At 37.7% G+C, this 12,281-nt stretch overlaps 1 protein-coding gene across 1 annotated transcript; it reads left to right on the top strand.

Annotated features, from left to right (window-relative positions):
* The first annotated feature begins 585 nt into the window (after positions 1 to 585).
* On the top strand, positions 586 to 1,443 carry LOC145982119 (uncharacterized). The gene has a single exon (XM_083115686.1). The coding sequence runs from the start codon at positions 586 to 588 to the stop codon at positions 1,441 to 1,443; it is 858 nt and encodes a 285-aa protein (XP_082971812.1).
* The last annotated feature ends 10,838 nt before the right edge of the window (positions 1,444 to 12,281 follow it).

Below are 12,281 nucleotides of genomic sequence, written 5' to 3'. Positions count from 1 at the left end.
AACTTCAGTACAATCTTCATACTGCACATTTATGAGTAAACCAAGATCACACGTTCTGCTATCAACAGCTTTAGTAGAAGTCATCGATTCTAGGGGACAACCACATACATGTAGAGCTCTCCTGGACAGTTCGTCTCAGTCAAATTTCATCAAGGAAGATCTTGTTCAGAGACTACAGTTACGAAAGCAGAAAAATCAGATTCCAATCAGGTGAATCAAAAATGTTGCATCGGAAGCTAAGCACAGTGTAGACATTCAGCTGCGCTCAAGAGTGTCAGACTTCCAGACTTCACTTACTTGTCTGATACTCCCACGCATCACAGGGAACGTACATCTCAAGTTATTCAACACGAACAATGGAACCTACCAACCGACATTGATTTAGCATATCCAGATATCTACAAACCAGAATGAATAGATCTACTAATTGGTTCGGAACTTTACATGCACTTACTTCTTCCTGAAAGACAAACGAGAGATGAAAACTATCCAATTATTCAAAACACTGAATTAGGTTGGATTTTAGCTGGTGGGATGGAACAGCCTATACAACCTAGTACACCCACAGTAGCATGTTTTGTACGCATGGAGGATAATTTGGATTCTCAATTACAGCGTTTTTTTGAGTTGGAGGAAATGGACTCAAAACCAAAAACAGCTGAAGAAGTAGCTTGTGAAAACCACTTCAATCAACACACCACCAGAGATGAAACAGGGCGTTTCATTGTTCGTCTCCCATTTCGATCAGATCATACAGAGCTAGGACATTCATACAACCAGGCATTATTCAGATTACATCAGTTAGAGAAGAGGTTTCAACAACAACCAGAGTTCAAAGAAGAGTATGGCAGAATATTCGAGGAGTATGAAATGTTGGGACACATGAAGCCAGTGCAACCAGATCTAAATGAAGCTGATGACTTGTCATACTATTTACATCATCCAGTATTCAAACGTAGAACCAGCAGCACGAAGACCAGAATTGTTTTTGATGAATCAGCAAAAACAACAAATGGAGTCTCATTAAATTATATACTGATGGTCGGTCCAACCACACATGAGGATCTTCAATCTATAGCTCTTCGCTTCAGAACGCACAAGGTTGTATTTACGGCAGACGCCGAGAAGATGTTCAGACAAATTCTGATTCATCCAGATGACACTAAGTTTCAACGCATACTTTGGAGAAAATCTACAGAAATGCCACTACAAACGTTCGAGCACACAAGAGTGACATTTGGTTTGGCATCATCACCATTTTTGGCGACCAAAACATTGCAGCAGTTAGCTGAAGAGAAAGCAACCAAGTTACCGAATGCATCGAAAGTTTTACAACAAGATGTTTACGTTGATGACCTTTTCACTGGAGCCAACAGTATTGAAGAAGCTAGACAATTGCAAGGAGAACTAATCGATTTACTGAATTCAGCAGGATTCACTTAGAAGAAATGGTGTTCAAATCATCCAGAACTTCTTGAAGCAGTACCAGCTACTCGTAGAGAAATGCAACTACCTTTTGAGTTTGACAAGGGAGGAAGCGTTACGGCTTTAGGCCTCACGTGGGAACCAGCCACAGATAAACTGCAAGCAAATAACAAGGAGATAGTATCATGTTATGAAGACAACATCACTAAACGACAAGTAGCTTCTATTGTCGCATCAATCTTTGATCCTTTAGGACTAGTGAGTCCAATAGTAATTTCTTACAAGATATTTCTACAACAATTATGGTTCCATAAGTAGTGGGGGTTTACGGTACGGACAGCACAACTTTTAAGTGTAGAAAAGGCGAGGCTATTTGATTGAACAATCAGATTTGCTTATACTTAAAACAAAGCCAAGAGAGGCCTATACCCCAATTTTTCAGGTGTGATATGCTCTGATTTTTAAGAAATTCTGAATTTCTAGTATAGAAAAGGCGAGGGCTCAACAGATAGATTTACCCATACTTAAGACAATGCCAAGAGGGGCCTATACCCCAATTCTTCCAGTGTGACATGCTCTTAATTTTAAGAATTTTGAATTCTAGTGTAGAAAGGGTGAAAGCCTCTCAGACAGATTTGCTTATACTTAAAATTATGCCAAGTTCCCATATGATCTTATTGCTTATAGTGTGTTTTTTTGTCAAAATCCCAGGAATTGAATTTTAGTGTAGCTCAGATTGATTCTGCCATGTATATTAATATAAAGCTTATAGTTACTGGGTTCTGAGGCCCAGTGGAGTGTGGTGCATAGCCCCATGGTTTTTATTGCCTTGCAATCAGGAGGCCTCTGGGTTTGAGTCCTGATAAAATGTGAAGCCTCTCCTGATGGCAAAATGTTAATATTGTTGCTTTGTAATCGGGAGGCTTCTAAGTTTAAGTCCTAATAAAATGTAAAGCCTCTCCTGATGGCAAAATGTTAATATTGCTGTCTTGTAAACAAGGGGCTTTGGGTTCGAGTCCTCATTTAAGATTGAAAACATGTGGCAAAATAATATGTCCACAAGTGAGATTTTGAGAATAGTTGATATACAACTCCCAGATCTGAAAACCTGGTAAAAAGTGTTTTACAATAATATATTGTACAAAAAACTGAATTTTCTTATTTTTTCATGTTTTATAACCACCTCCTTAATACAATAGGAGAAGAGCGGGTAAGCATAGTTAATTGTTTGCGTGCTTTGCCGGCACGCAAGAGACACGCTAGAAGGGAGCATTAATGATTTTTCTGTATGATTCACTGAAGGGGTCATTAATCTTTCAGCACGACAGGGGAAAAAGTGTAACAAATTCCTAGTCATGCAAGACAACATGTAAAAGTGTAACAAAGATTATTGAGATAAAGATACATATTTTCACACAGTGGCAATGAACTGTACCCCCCTCGTGCTAAAAGCAATTCTGTTCAGATAATATGAGCCTAGGCAAAGACTTAGAAAATATTATGGCAGTTCAAAATCCAATTTTGTCTGCATAAGGGTCTCAGAACCCAGTAAAATATGGGCATATTCTATTTGGAGACGTGTTAATATTGTGGCATTGTAATCAGAGGCTTTGGGTTCGAGTCCTGATAAAAGATTGAAATATATACAACTGCCCACACATAAGATATTCACTGCTAGCTGATAAACAGTTGAGGTTTGTATGTTGTACATCAGCAAAACTATCACCAAAACCTAGTTACTGCTATTGTTTGGGTATAAAAGCACCAGCTCAGCCATTAACTGCTGAACCCAACTGATATTTTTATTAAGTATAAAGTTTGGAATTGAAGCCCAGAAAATCTTATATAATAAACAACAAGAAAAAATGCCAAAACAAAAATATTGCAATCAGTGTAATAAAAATATATCTAGTTCTCATTGGGCTAGGCATTGCCGTATTTGTAACTCTAGGAAATGCAGAAAGGCCATGAAAATATGTCCAAGATGCCATAAAATATTAAGCAAGGCATATTACAAATGGCATAAGTGTAATTCTTATGTACAGTCATCAGCATTGCCCTCACAACCATCCACATCTGGTCTGAAAAGGAAGCATGAAGCACCTGTTAATGCTGGACCTGCAAAGCAGCCACGCTATGAACCACCCATACATAGCAGTTTTAATGCCCAACTTAGGGATTACCGGTTTGTATCAGAGCCAAGATGCGGCATTAAGAATTTCTTGAACAGTATAAATTCTGATCTGCAGGCAATTCTTAATGCACAAAATGGCTCTTATAAGCTCTCCATCAAATTGTTTGTACAATATAAGAAGCCAAACGGCACAAAATTTACACAGCCCCACATAACAGAAACTGTACCTGTATATTCAAATGCAAATTCAGACACAATAATAAGCAGCTTGATAAATCAACTGAACATCAAACACTCTGAATTTGCGGCAAAAGAGTCAGGATGGAGCCTATGCGGTTCATCACACAAGCTTTATGTTAATATTTCTGAATTCACTCCATTACAAGGATCTACATATCTGCCATTACCTGCCAATATCAAAAACAAAAGAGCCGTGGTCAATATAAAAAACACCGACCAGAAATGCTTTTTGTGGTGTATATTAGCTGCTTTGTATCCAGTTTCAAGGAATCCTCAGAGAATAAGTTATTACAAACAGCATGAATATGATTTTGACGATGTAATGGAGGGTTTGGAATATCCAATGTCAGTTCAGAATATTGATAAATTTGAAAAAAGGGCCAAGCACATCAATGGCAAACAATTATCTATTAATGTATTTATTTGTTCCACTGGCAATTGTCCGATAGCACCTCTCAGAATCAGTACAATTGATGATGAATCTGCTATTCCGATTGATCTGCTCTTAATTGAAGGGGATGATACATACCATTACACTCTGATACATAATCTTGAAGCTTTAGTGAGAACACAACTAGACAAAACTCATACAATATTTAAGTTGTGCAGAAGATGTTTAACTGTATTTGATGGTCAAAAAATGGTGAAGGGGGTTCGGGAAGAGAATGCAGAAATTGCTAAAAACAAGTTAATTGAGCATCTGAAATACTGTGGCAACCATAAACCTGTTCATATGGTGATGCCCAATCCAAGTGAAAAAGCAGAATTCAAAAAGTATGAAGCCTTGTTGGAACACCCAGCATATATTGTCTGTGATTTCGAATCGAACCTCAAATCTCTTGCATTCTGTAGCCCAGATCCAGAAGAATCATCAATTACACCGTACCAGCTACATGAACCTTCCAGCTTTTGTTGTGTGGTTATACGGGACGGTGTAGCTAGTGAGCCGTACTCATACAAGGGACCAAATGCCATCAAAAAATTTGCACATGGAATAGAAAATGAGTGCCGTGACATAGCATCTAACATCTTATTAATATCAAAGCCTATGTTGCCTTTAACAGAGGACCAGATTGAAGATTTCAACAAAGCAGAAAAATGCCCGGTATGTGATTCTGAATTTTCAGATACAAATATCAAGGTGAAACACCATTCTCATACAGATGGTCGATATAAACAGGCCCTGTGTAATAGCTGTAATATTAAGATCAAGAGACCAAGATTTATCCCCATATTTTGCCATGGAGCATCCAATTATGATTTCCATCATCTGATCAGGTACGAGGGGTTTGACAAGCAGAATTTAAATATTTTAGCTGAAAATGATGAGAAATATATAGCTATTAGCAAAATAATTCAAGTTAATGGTGTTCCTATTCACATAAGATTTCTTGATTCTTACAGATTTTTACCTGCTAGCCTGGCTACACTGGCCTCTCAATTATCTGATGATGACTTGAAAATCACACGTGCCTCGTTTCCAGATCAGGAGCTGAAATTAATTAGGCGGAAGGGTGTATATCCATATGACTATGTCACAGATTTTTCTAAATTTGATGAGTGTTCCCTGCCACCACAAGAAGAGTTTTACAGCAAAATCAGAGGATCTGGAATTACTGATGAAGATTATCACCATGCCAAGTTGATGTGGAAGAGTTTAAAATGCAAGACATTTGGTGATTACCACATGGCTTATTTGAAACTTGACGTCACCCTCTTAGCTGATATATTGCAAGCATTCAGAAAATCTTCTATGCAAAATTATGGACTGGACCCAGTGTATTTTTACAGTGCCCCTGGTCTAGCATGGGCTGCAATGTTTTTCAACACCAAAAAGCCATTGGATCTGATCCACGATCAAGAAAAGTATCTGTTTATGGAGGAATGTATAAGAGGGGGGATGGTGCAATGTTCCCAGAGATATGCCAGAGCAAATAACAAATACATGCCTGATTATGATCCAGCACGGCCATCAAATTATATACTTTATGGGGATGTAAACAACCTCTATGGTCACGCCATGATGGATAAATTGCCATATGCAGGGCTTGAATGGGTTGAAGATTTCAACATTGAGGATCTTCAGGATTTTGATGACAGTGAATATGGACTCTTCTTAGAGGTTGATCTGACAATTCCTGAAGATTTGCACAACAAATTTTCTGATCTGCCCCCAATTCCCGAGGTTCAGTGCTCACCTGGCTCTAAACAGAAGAAGCTCATGACGACTCTGGAGCCGAAACAGGGTTATGTCATATATTATAAAAACCTCCAATTCCTGATGAAACATGGTGTCCAAGTGACCAAAGTTGGCAAAGTCTTGAGGTTCAGGCACTCAGAATGGTTGAAACCATACATTGATACAAACACGGAGCTTCGAACATCTGCAAAGAGCCAATTTGATAAGAGCTTGTTTAAATTGATGGTGAATTCAGTGTATGGCAAAACTATTGAAAATGTCAGGAAACATACCGATGTTAAAATAATTACTGACCCCAGCCGGAGCAAAAAATTGGTTGCAAAGCCCAACTTCAATTACAGAAGAATTTATGATGAGCACATGGCACTCTTCAACATGATGAAAACAAAGATCAAGTTTGATAAACCTATTTATGTAGGGGCTGTGATATTGGAATTGTCCAAATTACATATGTTAATATTATATTATGATGTGCTGAAACCTTTTTATGGTGATCGTGTAAAATTATTGTACATGGACACGGATAGTTTTATTCTTGAAATTCAAACAGAAGATGTTTATCAAGATATGTCACAGCCTGAATTGTTTCAATATTTTGATACCAGTGAACATACAAAGATTCAACAACACCACAACAAAAAGGTGCCTGGCAAGTTAAAAGATGAGACACTTGGTGATGTTATTGTGGCATTTGCTGGGTTAAGAGCCAAGATGTACAGTTTTGAAACATGTAGTGGCGCTGTTGCCAAAAAGGCCAAGGGCATTGGCAGAGTAACTGTTGAAAAAGAGCTTGTATTTGAAGATTACAAAAATTGCATCAAATCACAGAGTTCAATCAGAACATCAGAAAATAGAATTCAGAGTGAGAATCACTTGTTGACTTCAAATATTGTAACAAAAGTGGCTCTGGACCCACATGATGACAAGAGATGTATTTTGTCATGTAACATACATACTTTACCTTGGGGGCATTGTGATTTGAAAAATGGAAATCAATGCCCAATTACAGAGCATGATTTGAAATAAATAAACATGCCTATGAACTTATTTGGGTTCAAGAAACAGGCTATTATGGACCTGCCGACACCACAACCCTCTCCTGATTTACAATCTGTAATGTCTAAACTGAGTGGCTTGTTAATTATTCATCTGAACAGCATATTTACAGATAATGATGAAGAAACAGGCAAAACATTGTACATATTTAACAATAATTTAAATCATTACCAATTACCTGTAGGTGGGCAATTGCAATTTATTACAACCCCTGAGGGTGATGTCAAGATTTCAGTAGGGAGAAATATTTATAGAATCAAGCACTCAAACATGATTTCTGGCACTGTATATACTGTTTCTGCTGGTGACTGCTTATATATTGAGGTCCCTGGATCCTATGACAAGCTTATACCCTTTTTTATAGAATTAAGAATCAGATACTCTATAATAAATAACCAGTAAAAGAAAATGCCTAATGATATATTTGGCCATACAAGGCATGAAGATCACAGTGATGAGATTCTGATGCTTGATGTCAGAGTCAAGAAATTAAGAAGTGATTTACAAGCTTTACAGACCACACTCAATGCCAGTCTTCAATTAGAAATTACAAATTTGCAATCACAATGCATGGACCCTCTTCTTAAAATTGATTCTGAACTCAAAGTGTTGCTTCAGAAATATACTGACCTGGCCACATTAGATAATTTTCAAAGTTTAGAAGAAGCTGTAGCAGCTCTTCAAGCCAAATTTAAGACCCAGGCTAACAACTCCGAGCAATTGAAACAGCAATTGGAAGAGCAAATAAATAATGTCCAGACACAGCTCCAAACAATTGTCAAAAGCATAAAATCACAAGAAGATTTTGATCTAGTGATTTCCACTCTAAAAGAACAGATTCAGTCACTCCAGATACCTAATCTGGACCCTCTGAACAATGCCATAGCCGAGGTTAAAGAAAAAATCGAGACACTTGAAAATTTTATGAACAACTTGCCATCTTCTGATGCTTTGAATGCAATAACTCGGAGTGTAGCAAACATTAAGCTGCAACTTGAAACATATGAAGATTTTGGAAAAATTCAAAGTACCATAACCCATCTTGAAGGTACAATAGCAGCAGTGCAAAGTGATTTGGCAAATGTACAAGAAACTCGCCTGCCTGGGATTGTAGATACTCTTGTTAGTGTCCAGCACCAAATCACAAAGCTTGAAAACCTCAACACTGAATCTGAGCTATCTCATTTTCATCACTTGATCGATGATATCCAAACAAAGCTTGAAATTTTACAAAAATCCACACCCTCTCAGGCAGATATAGTCCTGCTCCAAAATGCTATGCAAAATGTGGCTGATGCTTCTGAATTAAACAATGTAAAATTGGCACTTGAATTTTTGCAGAATACAGTATCAAATCTTCCCACATCACAGGAACTTAAAAATATTAAGAGAGCTGTGAATAGGATATTGAAATCAGAAGATATCAAGAATATCCAAGCAGAGATCAAACAACTCACTCAGACAGTGGCCACTCTACCAACCAATCAACATATTAATGAACTGCATGCCCTGTTTGAGGATATCAGAAGACAGGTCCATGATCTTACTGCTCAAAATTCAAAATTGGCAGTTGTTGAAAATTTACAGCAAATTGTAGCTAATATCAAGCAGCAGCTAGGGACCATGGAATCCAATCAAGCAAATGCTCTGTCTGTTTTTGCCACCCAGCTACAAGAGATTGTGCAACAATACAAGAGACTTGCTGTGGACATAAAAATCAAGCCAGGCCATGATGATGTTGTTAGGACCATCAACGAGCACCTAGAATCTGTAACAAGCAGATTGCTTACAGCAGAAAAGGAAATAACAGGCATAATCGAGAATCCAAAACATTCAGTAATTCTTGAATTGTACAGCATCCCCAACAAAGAATATGATTCTCCATTTACACCAGGTGGCAAAATATATATGCTGTCCCCTGCACAATTTTATTACCAGTTTTTTGTTGGGGGCACATTGAGACCAATCAAGATCAAATATTGGCATCAGCCACAGTCACACCACTACCCCACCTTATCAATAACAAATGCTGACAACAAAGTGAAAATCACCAGTGTAGAGTTAGAGGATTTTACAGACCCCAATACATTAGAAACAGCCTATACTGAAGATGATGGCACTTTGGAATTTAAAATACAAATAGGGGACAAATTATATTTAGAAAATCCTGTAGTATCAGCTGCTGAACACCCTATAGTTGCAATATTCTTGTTTTCATATTATGTCTAGAGAAATTATTGTTGATGAATTACACAGACAAGCCAGACATAATTTTAAGAGACTCCCAGTAGTCACAAAAGGCATAGATGATTTATGGCAGAGCGACTTGATTGAGTTGTCAAGTGGGCAGTTGAAAAACTTGGACAAAATCAACAAGGGCTACAAGTATCTACTCACTGTGATAGACACATTTTCAAAATTTGCCTGGGCTGTGCCACTCAAATCCAAGACTGGAACATGTGTTACAGAAGCCTTCAGGACAATCATCAATCATTCAGGAAGATCCCCGCGCTATTTGCAAACAGATAATGGCAAAGAATTTTATAATTCAGTGTTCCAACAATTTATTAAAAGCCAGTCAATAAAACATTACTCGAGTTACAGTGATCTCAAAGCCTCAATTGTAGAGAGATTCAACAGAACCTTAAAAAATCTTATGTATAAACAATTTACACTTCAAGGTAATTATAAATGGGTTAATATCCTTCCAGAACTTCTACATAAATATAACAATTCTGTCCATTCTACAATCAACATGAAACCCTCTGAAGTAACTCCATCTGATGAGCAAAAATTGATCAGGACTGTTTATTACCCTAGATACCAGCCAACAACAAGAAGGGCCAAATACAGGGTGGGTGACCAAGTAAGAATCAGCAAATATAAGCACTTATTCAAAAGAGGCTTTACGAGAAACTGGAGCACCGAATTATTTACAGTGGTTCAAGTTAAACCTGGGACCCTTAACACATATATAATAAAAGATCACCGAGGAGAAATTCTCAAAGGCAGGTTCTATGAACAAGAGCTCAGCAAAACTAAACAGCCTGACACATATCTCATAGAAAAAATCATCCGCAGAAAAGGCAACAAGTTATTTGTCAAATGGCTGGGTCATCCGGAAAACAGCTGGATCGATGCAGACAAAGTGATAATATGAGCACCTGGGATGTTATAAAAAGGCTGCCGGAACCTGAACAGCAGAATAAGAGAAATGGCAACTTGCTGCCTGATAATATTAGGTGTCTTATCGTTGGGCCATCTGCTTGTGGTAAAACTACACTAATGGTTGATAATTTTTTATTGGCACCCAACTGGTTAGACTGGAAAAACAGGCACTTGTATGTCTTCTCTAAGAGCTTGGAACAATTAAAATATCAGCAGCTGATGAAGCTATATGATGGATTGGATATTGCCACTTTTGAACCAGATGTTAAGCCACTCCATGAATGTCTCGATAATTCTGTTGTTGTGTTTGATGACATTATACTGGATAATCAAAACAAGGTTAGAAATTTCTTTACACAGGGCCGACACAAAAACATTGATTGCTTCTACCTGGCACAGACTTTTTCTAAAATTCCGAAGCAGCTGATCCGAGACAACAGCAATTTTATATGTGTGTTTCATCAAGATCATACCAACCTCAAACACATACATGATGAATATGTAGGTGGGGACTTGAGCTACAATGATTTTTCCAAGTTTTGCAGCAAGTGCTGGAACCAGGACAGTTATGGGTTTGTCACAATTGATATGACAAGAACACCCAATAGTGGCAAATACAGAAATAAAATCAACGATTTTCTAGACGTAGAAACATATATAAATAACCATGAAACGACCAGTCATTGATGATCTTAAATTAAGAGATTATCTTGTAAAAAGATTTAAGGGATGGAAATCAGAGAACCGAGGAATTTATGAAAAACACAAACAAACAGAACAGCCTGTAATTGATGCTATTAATAATTTAGGTAAGAATATCAAAACTGTTACAGAGCAGAATCAAGATTTGATCACAGAGCTTGTACCTGTAGCTGCTAGGAACATATTAGATTATCCATTCACCCCACTTTCCAGTATTCATACACCTAGTCCTATTGCTCCTAGAAGAATTGAAGCTACACAGGATCCTATTGAATTGGGTCTTCTTGCTCAAAAATATTTAACCACACCTAAAGACAACAAAGATGAGGTGTTTGGCTTATATGCCGACACAGAGCTTGATGGGAGCATCATACATAGAATTGGCAATTTCAGAGTAACATTTATGGGGGATGATATCATTGTTTATTCAGAATCTCGTCTCGGAGAAAAAGGTGCTTTTGTTAAGTACCCCGGAACACCTGGATTGTGGGAACTGATGACTAGGAAGAGGCCTGGAAGCTATACAGATCAAGATTATGAACATTACAAAGAAATATTAATAAAATCAGATGCTCTATACCAGAACAATGATCCCACACAAAAAAGAGTCAAGTCGAGCAGTGGGGCAAAATACAACAACTTAATCAAGCCCATATGGTCACAGATCAAGACTGGCAGTGGAATCAAACAATACAACACCCTGCCCAAAGAATTTGTGTGGGTTGATGATGTCAGGAAACTTGTAGATAGGTTGCTGGTGATAGCTGGGGAGGAAAATGCTGGCAACCACAATTTTTACAATGAAAAAATTGGAATTATGGACATGATAAGCACAAAATTGTCTAATTTTATAGTGAATGACCCTAAGGGGATTGGATATCTCATAAAAATTATTAATACTCTACCCCCTAAATTTTGGAATATTTCTGAGGGTCGGGGCCTTGTTAATGACATTATAAACAAGCTGCCATTTGAACTACACATTCCAGGCTATCAGTATTGCGGTCCAGGCACAAAATTGGATCATAGATTAAACAGAGGTGATCCTGGTGTTAATCCCCTAGATGCTGCTTGCAGAGAACATGACATAGCATACAACACACATACTGATCTTGACAAGAGACATGTTGCAGACAAGAAATTAGAAGAGGCTGCATTTGGTAGATTTGTAAGCAAAGATGCATCTTTGAGTGAAAAAATAGCAGCATTGGGAACCACCATAGCTATGAGCACCAAACAAAAACTGGGGTGGGGGTTGTGAACATGTATATAATAAACCTACAATGAAGGCCAAGGGTGTTATGTATCAAATACCTTATGCAGGTCTCAAATCTCTTAAAACTATTGACAGTCTCT

Source organism: Lepisma saccharinum (assembly GCF_977018435.1).
Source record: "Lepisma saccharinum chromosome 12 unlocalized genomic scaffold, izLepSacc3.1 SUPER_12_unloc_1, whole genome shotgun sequence".
Classification (NCBI taxonomy): Eukaryota; Metazoa; Arthropoda; class Insecta; order Zygentoma; family Lepismatidae; genus Lepisma; species Lepisma saccharinum.
Note: the sequence above shows the minus strand (reverse complement) of the source record. Positions and strands in the feature narration are given on the sequence as shown.

Bases quoted from the DNA above. Each gene is read 5' to 3' on its own strand.
- LOC145982119 (XM_083115686.1), top strand. From the start codon at position 586: ATGGAGGATAATTTGGATTCTCAATTACAGCGTTTTTTTGAGTTGGAG.